The following is a 12847-nucleotide window of genomic DNA, read 5'->3' as shown; positions in this document are numbered from 1 at the left end:
AGACTTCTTTTTTGTAGTCGGTCAAAAACATGCCCAATGATGTACAGTTTGTTTATCACATGTAGTTTGCACCTAAATATCTTTTAGGTATGAAATGCTAATTATTAAAAATGCTCATTGAATAATAATTACCCCATAAAATTTTATAGTCAGTAAATCTTAAGTGTTAATTTTCTTTTAATTTAAGAATTTAATTTCTGATAAAAATGTTGTGTATATGGTGGATAGCGAGTAAGTAAGAAAAATTTAAATTTGTTTATTTTCAGTACAGTATAATTAATATTTTTTTTTTCTCAGCGCTGTGTGTGATTCTGCAAACATCTCATGGTTATATTCTCCTCACTGCCAATATGGAGGACGTCCAAGCTTTAGCCAAACAGCTGGCTGAGTCACCTGTTGTTAGCCAACTTAACAAAATTTGGCGTCGAGCTTCAAGCCAATTTCAAAAAGAATTAAATACAAGAAGAAATGATGACACTGCTAGTGTTGAGAAAGGTAAGATGCGTTATTAAAGATGATCATAAAGATAAAGATGTTGATTGATTAATTATTAAACCGGTACTATAATATAATAAATTTTGTAATATAAAAGTCTTATTAATATTATATAGATATAATCAATATATGTCTTACGCTATACGTTGGAAGAAAACTTAAGACTCTAATGAGATCTAAGATTTTCGCGAGTATTCATTTAAATGAAACTAGTATTATTAGGATTTACTACGCGGATTTTATTATTTAAAAAACGACATAATCCCGACGTTTGCCCGTGAACACGGTTGCTGCAAAGTAACCGAAACGTCGGGATTATGTAGTTTTTTTAATAATAAAATCCGCGTAGTAAATCCGAATAATACTAGTTTCACTTAAGACTATGTATAGTAATATTGATCTCTTGAAGCGTTTGAATCTCCGAGCATAAGTATTAAGTAAATTACATTTTCTTAGGGTGAAACTACTTTTATATCGTCTGGTATAGTGGAAAACGTAATAAAAGGCGTGTGGTCCGGAAAAGGAATGACCGTTGAATATGAATGTCTCGTAGAATATGTGTATGGTTTGAGTGAAAGTAAACCGAATCCACAAAACAGTATCGTTTTAGAGGCGTGTTTATTCCGACCGATATAACGATTAACTTAATGAAGATTCATTCACACAGAATATCTTCTTTCGTTATCATTTTACGAAGAAATCTTTTAAGATAAGCCTAAGTAATCACGAATCTCATTTCGTTAAGCTTTGAAGAAGGTAAATAATTTTATTCAATTTATAGAAGATTTTAAGGGTAACCTAAGATTTGAGACTGGAAATGGTCTTGTTTGTTTTTGATTTCAAGTCAGTTGGATTAGGGATTTATTTTTAAAAGTTTCATTAAAGAGAAATATTTTTTAATAAAGTTTAATTTTATTTAGACAAGGATGATGGACAAGCTGATGAAGATCGCCGCACCAGACGCATAATCAAAGATTTGGTGGCTCTAGGAAGAAGTTCTGGTTACATTCCTACTGCAGGACCGGTTCCATCGGCCGTGTAATACCCAAAAAAAAGGGAAGCCATTTTGAAACATGGATATAATATCAATAATTAAATTTGTCAAAATAAGTCTTTGATTTTGGTAATGAAACTAAGAAATAAACTAGATCCTAACCCGTGATCCTGGTACCGAAAGTATTTATTTTAATTTTGTTATTTCGAGTGGATAGTTCTTGATTAGTTCCTGTTCTAGTATGTGAAAATGTAGCCGTCGATAGAAAGGTAACGATGTCAGTAAAAGCCCATTCGCCCTTTCCTTGAAATACTCCAAATTGTACGATAAAAGGAACACAGACGAGGCCAACTGTTCCAAATTTTAGTTTTGAGAGTCAGAAAATAGGAAGCTTTAGGATTCGTCTGTAAGCGAGAAAGTTCTCCAACTAAAATATAGACTCTCTGACGGTCTGATTATCATCTATTAAAAGGAGGATACATTCTGAAAACTTGTATTCAAAGTGAACGGATTCCTTTAGCGGTAAAACATACTTTTGAATTTAGATATTTCACAAGATTGACGCCCCCCCTCCCCCCTGAACTGAAAGAATTGCAAAATTAACACGCTTCAGCATCACCTCTTATAATCTCTATTGGTTACTATAAAGCTGTATTATCATCTGCGTAAGCACCCAGTAACAGCAGATGCTTAGTGTGCAACAAAAATAGAGTTGCGGAGAGGACAGATCCCTAAGTCTCAGATGAGTAGATACCGACAACTACTTCTATAGCCAAATCTCTCAAAGAGTCAGAAATTCAGGCAATCGGAAGAGAGTATGATACTTAGAAAGCTTACTAACAACGATGTCCTTTAGTGCCCTGTCGAAAGATTTTGGTGATATCATAAAAAGCCTTTACGAATATGTAACATTATCGATTTTATTAAAATAGTTATACATAACAAGTATATTTTGTTTATGTGGGTCTGACTTGTTTTATTCAAATGCATTAACCAAGTTATACACAGACAAACGGTAAAATTAAATCTAAACATTTTTGTTTTCTACATTAAATCTTATATGTTCATTCATATTGTAAGTTTTTCTTACTATTAAATCAATGCCGCCGAAATTTTGCAACTTATTATATATCAATAGAAGTTTTATTTTGTCGGCATATTTACATATATGGAATTAAAACTTTTATATAAATCCCAGAGGCCAACAATTTTTTTATTCTCTGTGGTCGTATAGTAAATGTACAGGCATTCACTAAAACACCAACCTTTATATTATACTTTTGAGCATAAAGGGTCAAGCACCCACTATATATACACTACCCACAACGAGGAAGTGGCACACCGCACAAAAATATTATTACTTGTAAAGAGGAATTAAATATTGACTTCACGAATATCAAAAAGAATCATAATATTTCTCATGAACTTTTTTTAAACGAGTTTTTATTACATATAGATCATGTGATATGGTTTTACGAAACTATTGAAAATTTAGGGAAGATTATTCTTTTGAGGATATAAGAACCTCGTTCTTAATCTTAATGGTCTAAGAGCCCGTGAACTCTAGACCCACGTTATTTTATAAAAGCTGAAAGTTTGTCAGTGGATGCTCCCAACACAGGTAAGAACGATATACCATGATGGGCTTGGGTTATAGTGGCTTTGGTGGGTAAACGGTACTAAAGTTGTCTAAAATAAGGATCTAAATACATCAAATAATAAAGTCAAATTTTTCGGTATTACTTTCAGAATATCATTAAAAATCTCGTTATTCATTACCAGACACTTAAAAGCGTGGCAACCCCTTGCTAGACAAGCATATAGTATGCATATGGGTGAGTGCGAGTGAGATGGCGAGTTAAGTCTACCCCGGTCCCTCACTACGCTGTTGTGAATTCTACTGCGCCGGTATTGTTTAGTACTCAGTACATGTTAACATCAGCTAAAATAATATTATATATGTGAGAGCGAGGGGATCCTCGTGGAACCTTGGCCAAGACCCTAGTCCTTTAAAAGGCTTTCGAGTCTGGGCGTTAAGTACCGATGACGATGGACAGGCTTCCATTTTGAAGCAAAGATAGTCTTTACTCAAAATGATACTTGTTTATTGCAAACAAATTCTTACAATGAATGTCAAGAATTGTATAGCGGAGATTCTACCACTGTGGCTCCTAAGAGCGACCAATGTAGAATGAATTCAGTACGATTATGCTTTGACTTTTATATGGTAAATTCTGTATTACAATTGTGGGTACTTCAAAAAACTAATCACCTGATGTATTAATAAAAATATTAACATCGGTGAAGTGGGTAATTTGAAAACAATTATAATGAACGAATACACGAAAAGGAATATTTTCGATTCAAGAAGGCTGTCGGCGCGACATATACTATTCTCAAGTAATATTATTTTAATATTCATTATTAAGGCTGCGTTTCGTCCGATGAGTGAGACAGCCGATTGCCCTTTCCCTATTCCCACCTTTTCCTGACATTCCTTTACGCCCACCCTTCCGTATTCCTAAAAACCCAAGGTTGGCAACGCATCTCCGTTGCGGATGACCATGGGCGACGGCAGCTACTGCCCACCAAGTAGGCCGTCTGCTCGTTTGCCACCTTTTATATTAAAAAAAAGTTATAAATTTGAAAAAATTTCACTTTGATACAGATTTCAGAGGTATTTTTTTTTTTATTTTATCCTCTAGCAACGTTACTTATTTTAATATAATTATAACTTATTTTGAACTAAGAAAGAAATGCAAATTGTTTTTATTTCTTTGACGAATTATAATCTTGCCTAATTTGTGGAGAAAACGCAAAGGAGTTTGTCGAATGGAAGAAAGGCGTTTATTTAATTACTATTGTTTAAACAAGACTCTAGATAATACATATATATTCATTTTAATATCAAAATTTTATTACAAGCTTTTGACATTTTAAACGAGGTAATAACGTCGTTGACACAACGTTGGCTGTATCCTGTTAGCACAGATATTGTAATATCCGTGTTAAAAAGATCAAGACACAGTATATGTCACTTATCTTATATTTATTATATTCGAGATATGTTCCTATGATATATGCAATATGAAATTGATATTTGTTAAAACGTAAAAATGCGGACATTTTCATGTTACAGCTTAGTACTTAAAAATTTAAATAAACCTAAAAGGAGATTGGTTTTAATGATATAAATGTTAAAGCAGTTCCCTTTTGACATCTGCAACTGAATGTATTTGATATTTAATATTTTGTTAGACGGGTGAGCTTTAAGTAACTTTTATAAAGGAATCTCATATCGAGCGTATTTGTATGCAGGCGTATCCAGTAGGTATGCAGAACTATGTTTCTAGATTTTTCCATGCATCAATGATCTTTTATATGTTTCATTGAAATAAGTGACTATTAAAATAAAAATTTTGTTTTCGGTTTTGAAAACTTTCATCTCGTCTGCCAATGATCACGGTTGTTGTTAAGGAATTTAAATGAAATTAGTATTTTTCGGATAAACTACGCGTGATTTATTTTTGTAAAAAACTACATACTCCCGACGTAAAAGTAACCGAAACTTTTCAGCAACCGTGATCGGTTCACATCTCGTCTGCAACGGGCAGACGAGATGTGAATGTCTGTCAGTTGGTCCTTGTTATTTATCACCTACCGCCATCGATTTCTTAATTTTCTGGCGTACCGCTCTGGATGCCGGCAGAATGCTTACGGTGACACCGTAAAATACTAGTTTCATTTAAATGAATAAAACTCTCGTAAATCTTAGATCTCATTATGTTGTTAAGGAAACAAAACGTCGGGAATATGTAGGTTAAAGTAATAAAAGCGCGAAGTAGATCCAAAAATATAAGTTTTATTTATACTCGCCAATCTCTCAGATATCATAAAGCAACTATTATTTGTTTTCTAACTCCAATATTGACGAAGCTCGAAATATTTAAATAATATATAAGATTTTTAATTTATAACATGTAATTAGTTTTCATATATTTATTGAGTGGTTTGCATTTTTTAGGTAATCGTTCAACGTTTGAGCGTGATGTCGTAATTTGCTATTATGCTCTAAATTCCAGTATACATGGTCACCCTACGGCTTACTTTGTACAACAATACTTTACATAGTTCTTGTTTAACATTGCGTTGATACTTGTTTATACATATATTAATGAGCGCGAAAATTTGAATAGGTTTTGTAGAAGACTTCAACAAAATAGTTCGTTTCTGCTTATATTTTTTAATTTATATGCTTTAAGTTGAGCTGCTTTTTTATACTTATAAACTGAATTTTACTGTCCACACGAAGAGTCGCAGCAAGCAAGTTGTATAACAAAATGGATACGTTAAATTGCCTTGAAGATATTTATAAGATTCATATGAATGACATATCTCCGTCTTCGTGCTTAAGAGAAATATTTCCCATTGCTTTCCAAAGATTTTGAACGTGTGACATATATTTTAGTGAACTAGGCAGTTCCTATTTGCTTGTGTAGATGTCGTCAGACTAAAATTTTGATCATTCATGTTTTTGATAAAGGCTAAATAAGAAACAAATGTATGAACTTTTCTTTAGTTTCTTTAAATCTGAACAATTATTAATTTTATATTAAAAACAAATTGAGATCTGACCGACATCGCTAGGTAATGTATTAAAGTCAAAAAAATTTCAATACATATATGTATGTTTTATATTTTAAAGATAATTTACGGAAAAAATTGTAAGGAAAATTAAAAGTAAATCACTCAGGTGTTATATATAATAAAAGTTACTATTTAAATCATAAAGTGAAAATATTTGAATGACGATATAAATGTTTTGTGAAAATATACAAAAATAAACAAAAAATATATATGTTATTGTCGTTACTGATTTAGTTTTTAATGATCATATTTTGAATTATAATAGTATGGACAGCATTATCGTACGTTGACAGTGATTTTTAAGTGATAGTGAGTGACGAGGGGTCGACGTACGTTAGCTATTATGAAGTGGACGAACCGCTGACTTGCTGACTAAAAGGTTTTTAATCAACAGAGAGTAATGTTAGCGGTCACTATTATTATAACAAATTTATATGAAAAGCACATTAATATATCGTTACGTAGAGTCCGTTTAATTTAGTATTGAGCAACACTAGTGCTGGACTTTATAGATTTATTTTTAGGCTTTTTTCTTTTAAACTTTGAACTTAAAGTATAATAATAGTAAGCAAATATGTTTTAGTTTCTTTTTTGAGGATCAAGACTGTGTGTTGTGTTATATATATATATATATAAGCACTTTGTCGTTTTTTTAAAAGAGTGACGTCAGCATAACTGTCGTCATCAATGACTTTATTCCTGACTGTCGTCAGGATCTGAGGCTATTGAAGGTAACCTCATAGCCGGTTGACGAATCCCTTACTTCCCTGTAATAGCTCAAGGAAGATTATTTTTAATCTCTGTACTCTCGCCTCTATTTATACCAACCGACGCTTATTCTTGTGACTACACTTGAACAGGTAGCAACGCAGATGGTTATGGAGGTGGCACCAGATAATTTCAACTTTGCTCAAATATTGATTATTCAAATAATACGAATTGCGCCGATATATATACCTGGTTAGTGCCGGACTGTTATTTCACCAGATGGTAGGTGGAAATAAAGTTATTAGTGGTGAACGCACTGTCTCAGTAACAGTCAGTTCAATGTAGCCTTGAAGATACCGAAATTATAATTGAAAGTAAACACCGACGAAGGCTAACTAATCGAATCCAATTCAATCCTTTGCTGCACGCATTACGAAAGAAGGAACGTTGCGCTACGTAAGGATGCCACAAAAGTCTATAACAAAACGATGTAGGCTACCATGAGGCCGTTCGTCAAATGTGTAAAAAAGGGCAAGAAAATATAAATTGTGTAATTTTTGTCCACAACCGATACTCTTGTAGCTTTCTTCGCTAGCTAGGAAAGATTCGCTAGCTAGGAAAGATAGCAACTTGGCCAGTCAGTTTATGTGCGTACAGCCTGTATAGAATTCGAATATTTGAAATACTGCAAATAATTTAAACAGATTGCTTCTGTCAGAGCCCTCAGACTTCTTCTATCTGTCCTTTCGACATTTCAGAAATAGTAAAAAATTTCACTTTACAATGTACCTTAAACAAGTAAAAAATGTTTCTGTATTGCTTTCATGTAAGTTTAAATAAAATAATATTAACTCAACTATTTCTTTTGAAATTTATAATATGGGCGCGAATTAAACCTTTTGTACTAATAATATTGTAACCAGTAAAATTTAAGTTGTCATTATGAGATCTTACTCCATTCTCTGTATTGTTTATTTCTGAAGCATATAACTCATGGAATTCGTCCGAAATAAATCACTTGGTAAATATCATACATTGAAGTCTTTAAACCAGAAAAGTGTCATAATTTGATGGATGGTGCGGGCCCTATCTCTCGTCGCCGAGTTTTTAGGGTTTTGTGCAACGACGGCGGTTTTCTGGATGAACGAAAAAAGGAAAAGCATTAAGGAGCACCTGTTTTTTTTATATTTTTTATTATCATTATCATCGTATTCGAGTTTTCTTTGTATAAACTGGAAAAGGTATGATTGTATTTTCAACCTTATGAGTTTGTTTTTATTATTGATGACACTACGATTTAAACAACGCTAAGATAAGCCGATTAATATATTTGATGAAATTGTTACTAAATTTAAGAAAAAATATATTATTTGATAACTTATTTAAATGAAACTAATATATTTTCGGATATACTACGAGGATTTAATTATTTTAAAACTACATAATCAGGACGTTTCGGTTACTTTTCAGCAACCGTGATCACGTGATTATGTAGTTTTAAAATAATAAAATCCGCGTAGTATATCCGAAAATATATCAGTTTCATTTAAATGAATAAAACTCGCGAAAGTCTTAGATCTCATTATTTGATATCTTATCTGAAAGATATTTTTTACACCGTAGTTTCTCAAGGACATAAGTTTATTTAAATATATATTTTTTGATGCGAGGAAAATGGTCAAACGTGCGGTAAGTTTTTACGGTTGAAGACTTCAATATATGAATTTACTTTCTAATTGCACAAATTTTATGCACCAAATTGTTTGAAATCGTCAAAATTGAGATCACCCCACATTTCCTGTATATGGATGGAAGAAAAAAATGTGAGTGATGGCAATAACTTAATAAAATCATCTTAACTTGTTCCAATAAAGGAAAATGATAGATAGGTGGAATTTAGAGGCTCGAAGTACTTTGTCTCACATTGCTAGTTATTAATTTAAGCAACGCCAATTTTGATGCTCAAAAATAAGATATTTTTAAACATTTCGTCGTTAATATAAGCATGTAGTCAATTACCAAGTACAAAATGAACGTTAGAATTCATAAAGATATTATTTATAGTTGGTTTAAAGGGTGATAAATTGAAAATTCAACATAAAATATAGGTCTAAATTGGTCTTTGAAATGCCGAAAAGGTATTTTATTTCATTGAAATTGACTAATTTAATGTACATCTGAGATTTATTATTTGGGCTCGCAGCTGTGACTTATTGAAAATTACTTGATTCTACAACTTAATAAATTATTTATATGTTAAAATTGCTGTTGACTTTTAATTGAATGATTCACTACTTTATTTTTCAATGTATTTATTTTACTGTATTTATTTTTCTAAGCTTTTTTATAAGTTTAAAAAACCTCCAAATGAACTGAGATTATATAAATGTTGTAGAGTTATTCGATTAATGTTAATAGACTTATATGATTGTAACAAGAAGTAATTTCGTATTATAATCAAAATATAATCAGGTATAAAATTTTAAAAACTTAAAAGAATTCACTTGAAAATTTATTTTAGATGTAATTTAAAATACAACTTTAATGTTTTACAGCATTATGTAGGATATTCAGAGCTTTAAGTACTAGTCATATAAAATTGTAATGTTGCATTTTTGTATCGTATTATCATCTACCAAATTAAATTAATCCTTGTTCCTGAAAGTGTAATATTGCAAATCTAATTAATGCAATACTAAATGTCATAGCGGTGTACCATTAGCAGGAAATATATCTAGCGGTGCTGAAAAATTAAATAGGGTGAAAACTATGTAAATTATTGGTTAAGGGGATCTAATAATATTAAAAGACATTTTGGAAAATGTTTAGCTGGTAAAGAAAAATGTTTTTTGCATGTATTTAAATGTCACGTTATGTGGTACTGTAAATAACTCTTGGATCAAATAAACGTGTCTGGTTAGTTGCGTGATATAACTCTAAAATATACCTTATAAGTTAAATCATGAATAACTTGCAATTATATGAAGCAGTGACCTAAGACTTGACGTATAGATGTGATAAATTGTTGCTCAAATGTATTTTATTTGTTTATAAAAGTGTAGGAAATTTAAATGAAACTAGTATTATTCGGATTTACTACGCGGATTTTATTATTTAAAAATAATAAGTAAATCCGAATAATACTAGTTTCGTTTAAATGAATACTTGCGAAAATCTTAGATCTCATTGTGTAGGAAATTTATTTTATATCAACTATTATATAACTATAACTTTTTCAATTAAAATTATATATTGAAGATATCAAAATGTTTATAGTACATATAGGATTGGTGGACTTTAGAGGTCATTGAGGATTAGACCTACGTCTTAATTATTTGGAATTATAATCCTTTTGATTCTTCAGAATGTATAATTCTTTAAAATTTCGTGTCCGCAATATCTGCTTTGAAATTGTCTGATTTTTTTTAAGATATTATCGTTCTGATATATATACGACTAAGTTATTGTTGTCACTGAAAAAGAGCAATGTGGAGAAAATTTATAGAGTTGGTATACAATTAAAAAAAATATATGGCCTAAGTTTTTCACCATACTGAGAACCTTCCTTTTCCTATAAAAAATCCGTTCATTCTAAGAAAAACGTTCATTCTCGTTAACATAATACAAACTTTTGTTGTATCAATTTAAATCGGATCTGTCACTCCTTAAAATCACTGTTCGAAAAAAACAAATCCAAATGGAGACGCGAAAAACAAAACAAAGAATTAACTCGAAGAGTTTACTTAGTAAACAATTCAAAATGAAATCTTGATATGAAAATGGCGAGCAAAAGTCATTTTGTTTGATTCATTTTTTATTTCGTGTGTTAGTGGTTGTTGCTTTTCAACAAACTAATTTAATTTTCTTTCAAGTACCCACTGTTTTAATTCTCTGCGACCAGAACTGTTGTGTCACTTTGACATTTGTTTTACAGAACCATCACATGTTAAATATGAATTTTGTCGCTTATTTTATGAAAATTAATTCTGATAGCATGTAAAAGCTTTCAGTTAATTTTATTTAAATGTGATCCATTATAATTTACATAATTCCAAGACATATATAACCTTTTTTCATTGTAAGGGAAATGTTTCTTTGATTCTTTCTGTTTGGATAGTTTCTTTTTTTAAATAAATTTGAAGAATTTTTGTAGGCTTGTGTATTTTCACATCAATTATACACATTTTAAAGTATCCGTTGACAAAATAGAAAATCCCAGTGTCTTACCCGGAGCTAATTAAAATAATAAAGTATTCTCAACAATTTTTATTTAACAGTTATAAAAACTTATTTTAAGCGGAAAATTTAATACGATTTTCTTAAATTTTTGTTATTGTTTTATAAAAAAAATCTATATTTTTTGAATTTACTTAATTTAAATTATTGTCTTCATCTCATCCAAGACACTTTCATCTCATCTGTTCGTGATCACGGTTACTGTAATTGAAACGTCTGGTAAAGTAAATCCCGAAAATATAGTTATATTTAAACATTAAAAATATATGCAAAACAATACATAGATTAACACGAATGTTTTCTTCTGTATTTCTGCTGTATACTTATTTTTAAAGTGAAATATGTTTTATAGGTACTTGGACTATAATTGCAAAACATGTACCTAAAGGTGGTAAAACACTACACATCCTTGCGGTACTGGGCCGGTGACATTCATCACTGAATACACTTTGGGGTACTTTATAATAAGAGTAATTTTAATCTCTTTAAATATAAATTTGAAGCACATTTTAGTAAGGAGATTTTATATCTGTAAGTTAAATTCTTGTTCATAGAGACGTGATAAAGTTAGTATGAAAGAGCGATAAGTATTAAAAGTATTTTTTGTATGATATATAATATTTAAACGGGCCTATTAATGATTGTTCTCTATGATTTATTAATAGGATTTAATAAGTTCCCTTAAACCTTTTCCGGCGCAGGCTTTAAAACCGATTAAGTGCGAAATTAATTGCGAACAAAGAACGTTTACAGTCGTATTAATAATTAATAGATTTTATGCATTTTTAATTCGTAATACTCAATTTAATGTAACAGATAAATTAATATAAAGTTAGCACATGGGGATCGGATCCATCCCCTCCACTAATTTCTCCTACCGATATCAAAACTAAGCTATAACAAGCCAGTAAATTATGAGGAGCGCATTCACAAAACTTTCATTCGTTTGACACGAACTACGGACTATAAAATAAGATATTAAAGGGTAATTAAGTTGTTAATTGATTAAACCCAGTGTTTGAAACTTTAAAACGGTTGTTTTTTAAATCGTATATAATGTAAAAATATGTATATATAATATTTTATACCTTAAATTTAAATACGTTGAAAATAAAGGTAAAATAAATCTGTTATGAACCAAATACGTATTTTTTGTTGTGTATAAAGAATTAACAATATTTTAATAGGTATACCCATTAATTGATTATAACATTTGATTCTGGAACAACTTGTTCTAATTCGTTCGTGAATTCTAAATAAAAACAGAAATATTAAATGTCGCTTCGTTTAAGGAAGTTTAAATTGAATTGTTCCGGTGATTGGGAGTCTTTGGCTTTGATTTTGAACAAACACCATATTGCTTCGATAACTTAATTCCAACGGTAACGTCCAAAAAGTGAAAAGTACTAAAAACAGCGACATTTTCTGTACACGTTCACAAGTTTTGTGATTTGATTAAAGGAAATAGCATTGCGTGATAGATAAAACGTAATGAGAAAGTAAAGTCTAATGAGATCTAAGACTTCCGCGAAGACCAACTGACAGATATTCACATCTCGTCTGGACGTGATCACGGTTGCTGAAAAGTAAACGAAACATCGGGATTATGATGTTTTTATAATAATAAAATACGCGTAGTAATGCGAAAAATATTAGTTTCATTGAAATGAATACCCGTGAAAGCCTCAGATCTCATAATACTCATATTTTTTTCAATTCAATAGATCTTAAAGACTATTTTAGTATCGATGCTGAATCAGGTAATAA

General features: G+C 30.7%; 1 protein-coding gene across 1 annotated transcript; it reads left to right on the top strand.

The window, feature by feature from the left end:
* Positions 1 to 120: 120 nt before the first annotated feature.
* On the top strand, positions 121 to 1606 carry LOC116774417 (uncharacterized). Its single transcript, XM_032667146.2, has 3 exons — positions 121 to 231; positions 298 to 495; positions 1416 to 1606. The coding sequence occupies exons 1-3, from the start codon at positions 207 to 209 to the stop codon at positions 1535 to 1537; spliced, it is 345 nt and encodes a 114-aa protein (XP_032523037.2). The 5' UTR covers positions 121 to 206; the 3' UTR covers positions 1538 to 1606.
* The last annotated feature ends 11241 nt before the right edge of the window (positions 1607 to 12847 follow it).

Source organism: Danaus plexippus, chromosome 26, assembly GCF_018135715.1.
Source record: "Danaus plexippus chromosome 26, MEX_DaPlex, whole genome shotgun sequence".
Lineage (NCBI taxonomy): Eukaryota > Metazoa > Arthropoda > Insecta > Lepidoptera > Nymphalidae > Danaus > Danaus plexippus.
Note: the sequence above shows the minus strand (reverse complement) of the source record. Positions and strands in the feature narration are given on the sequence as shown.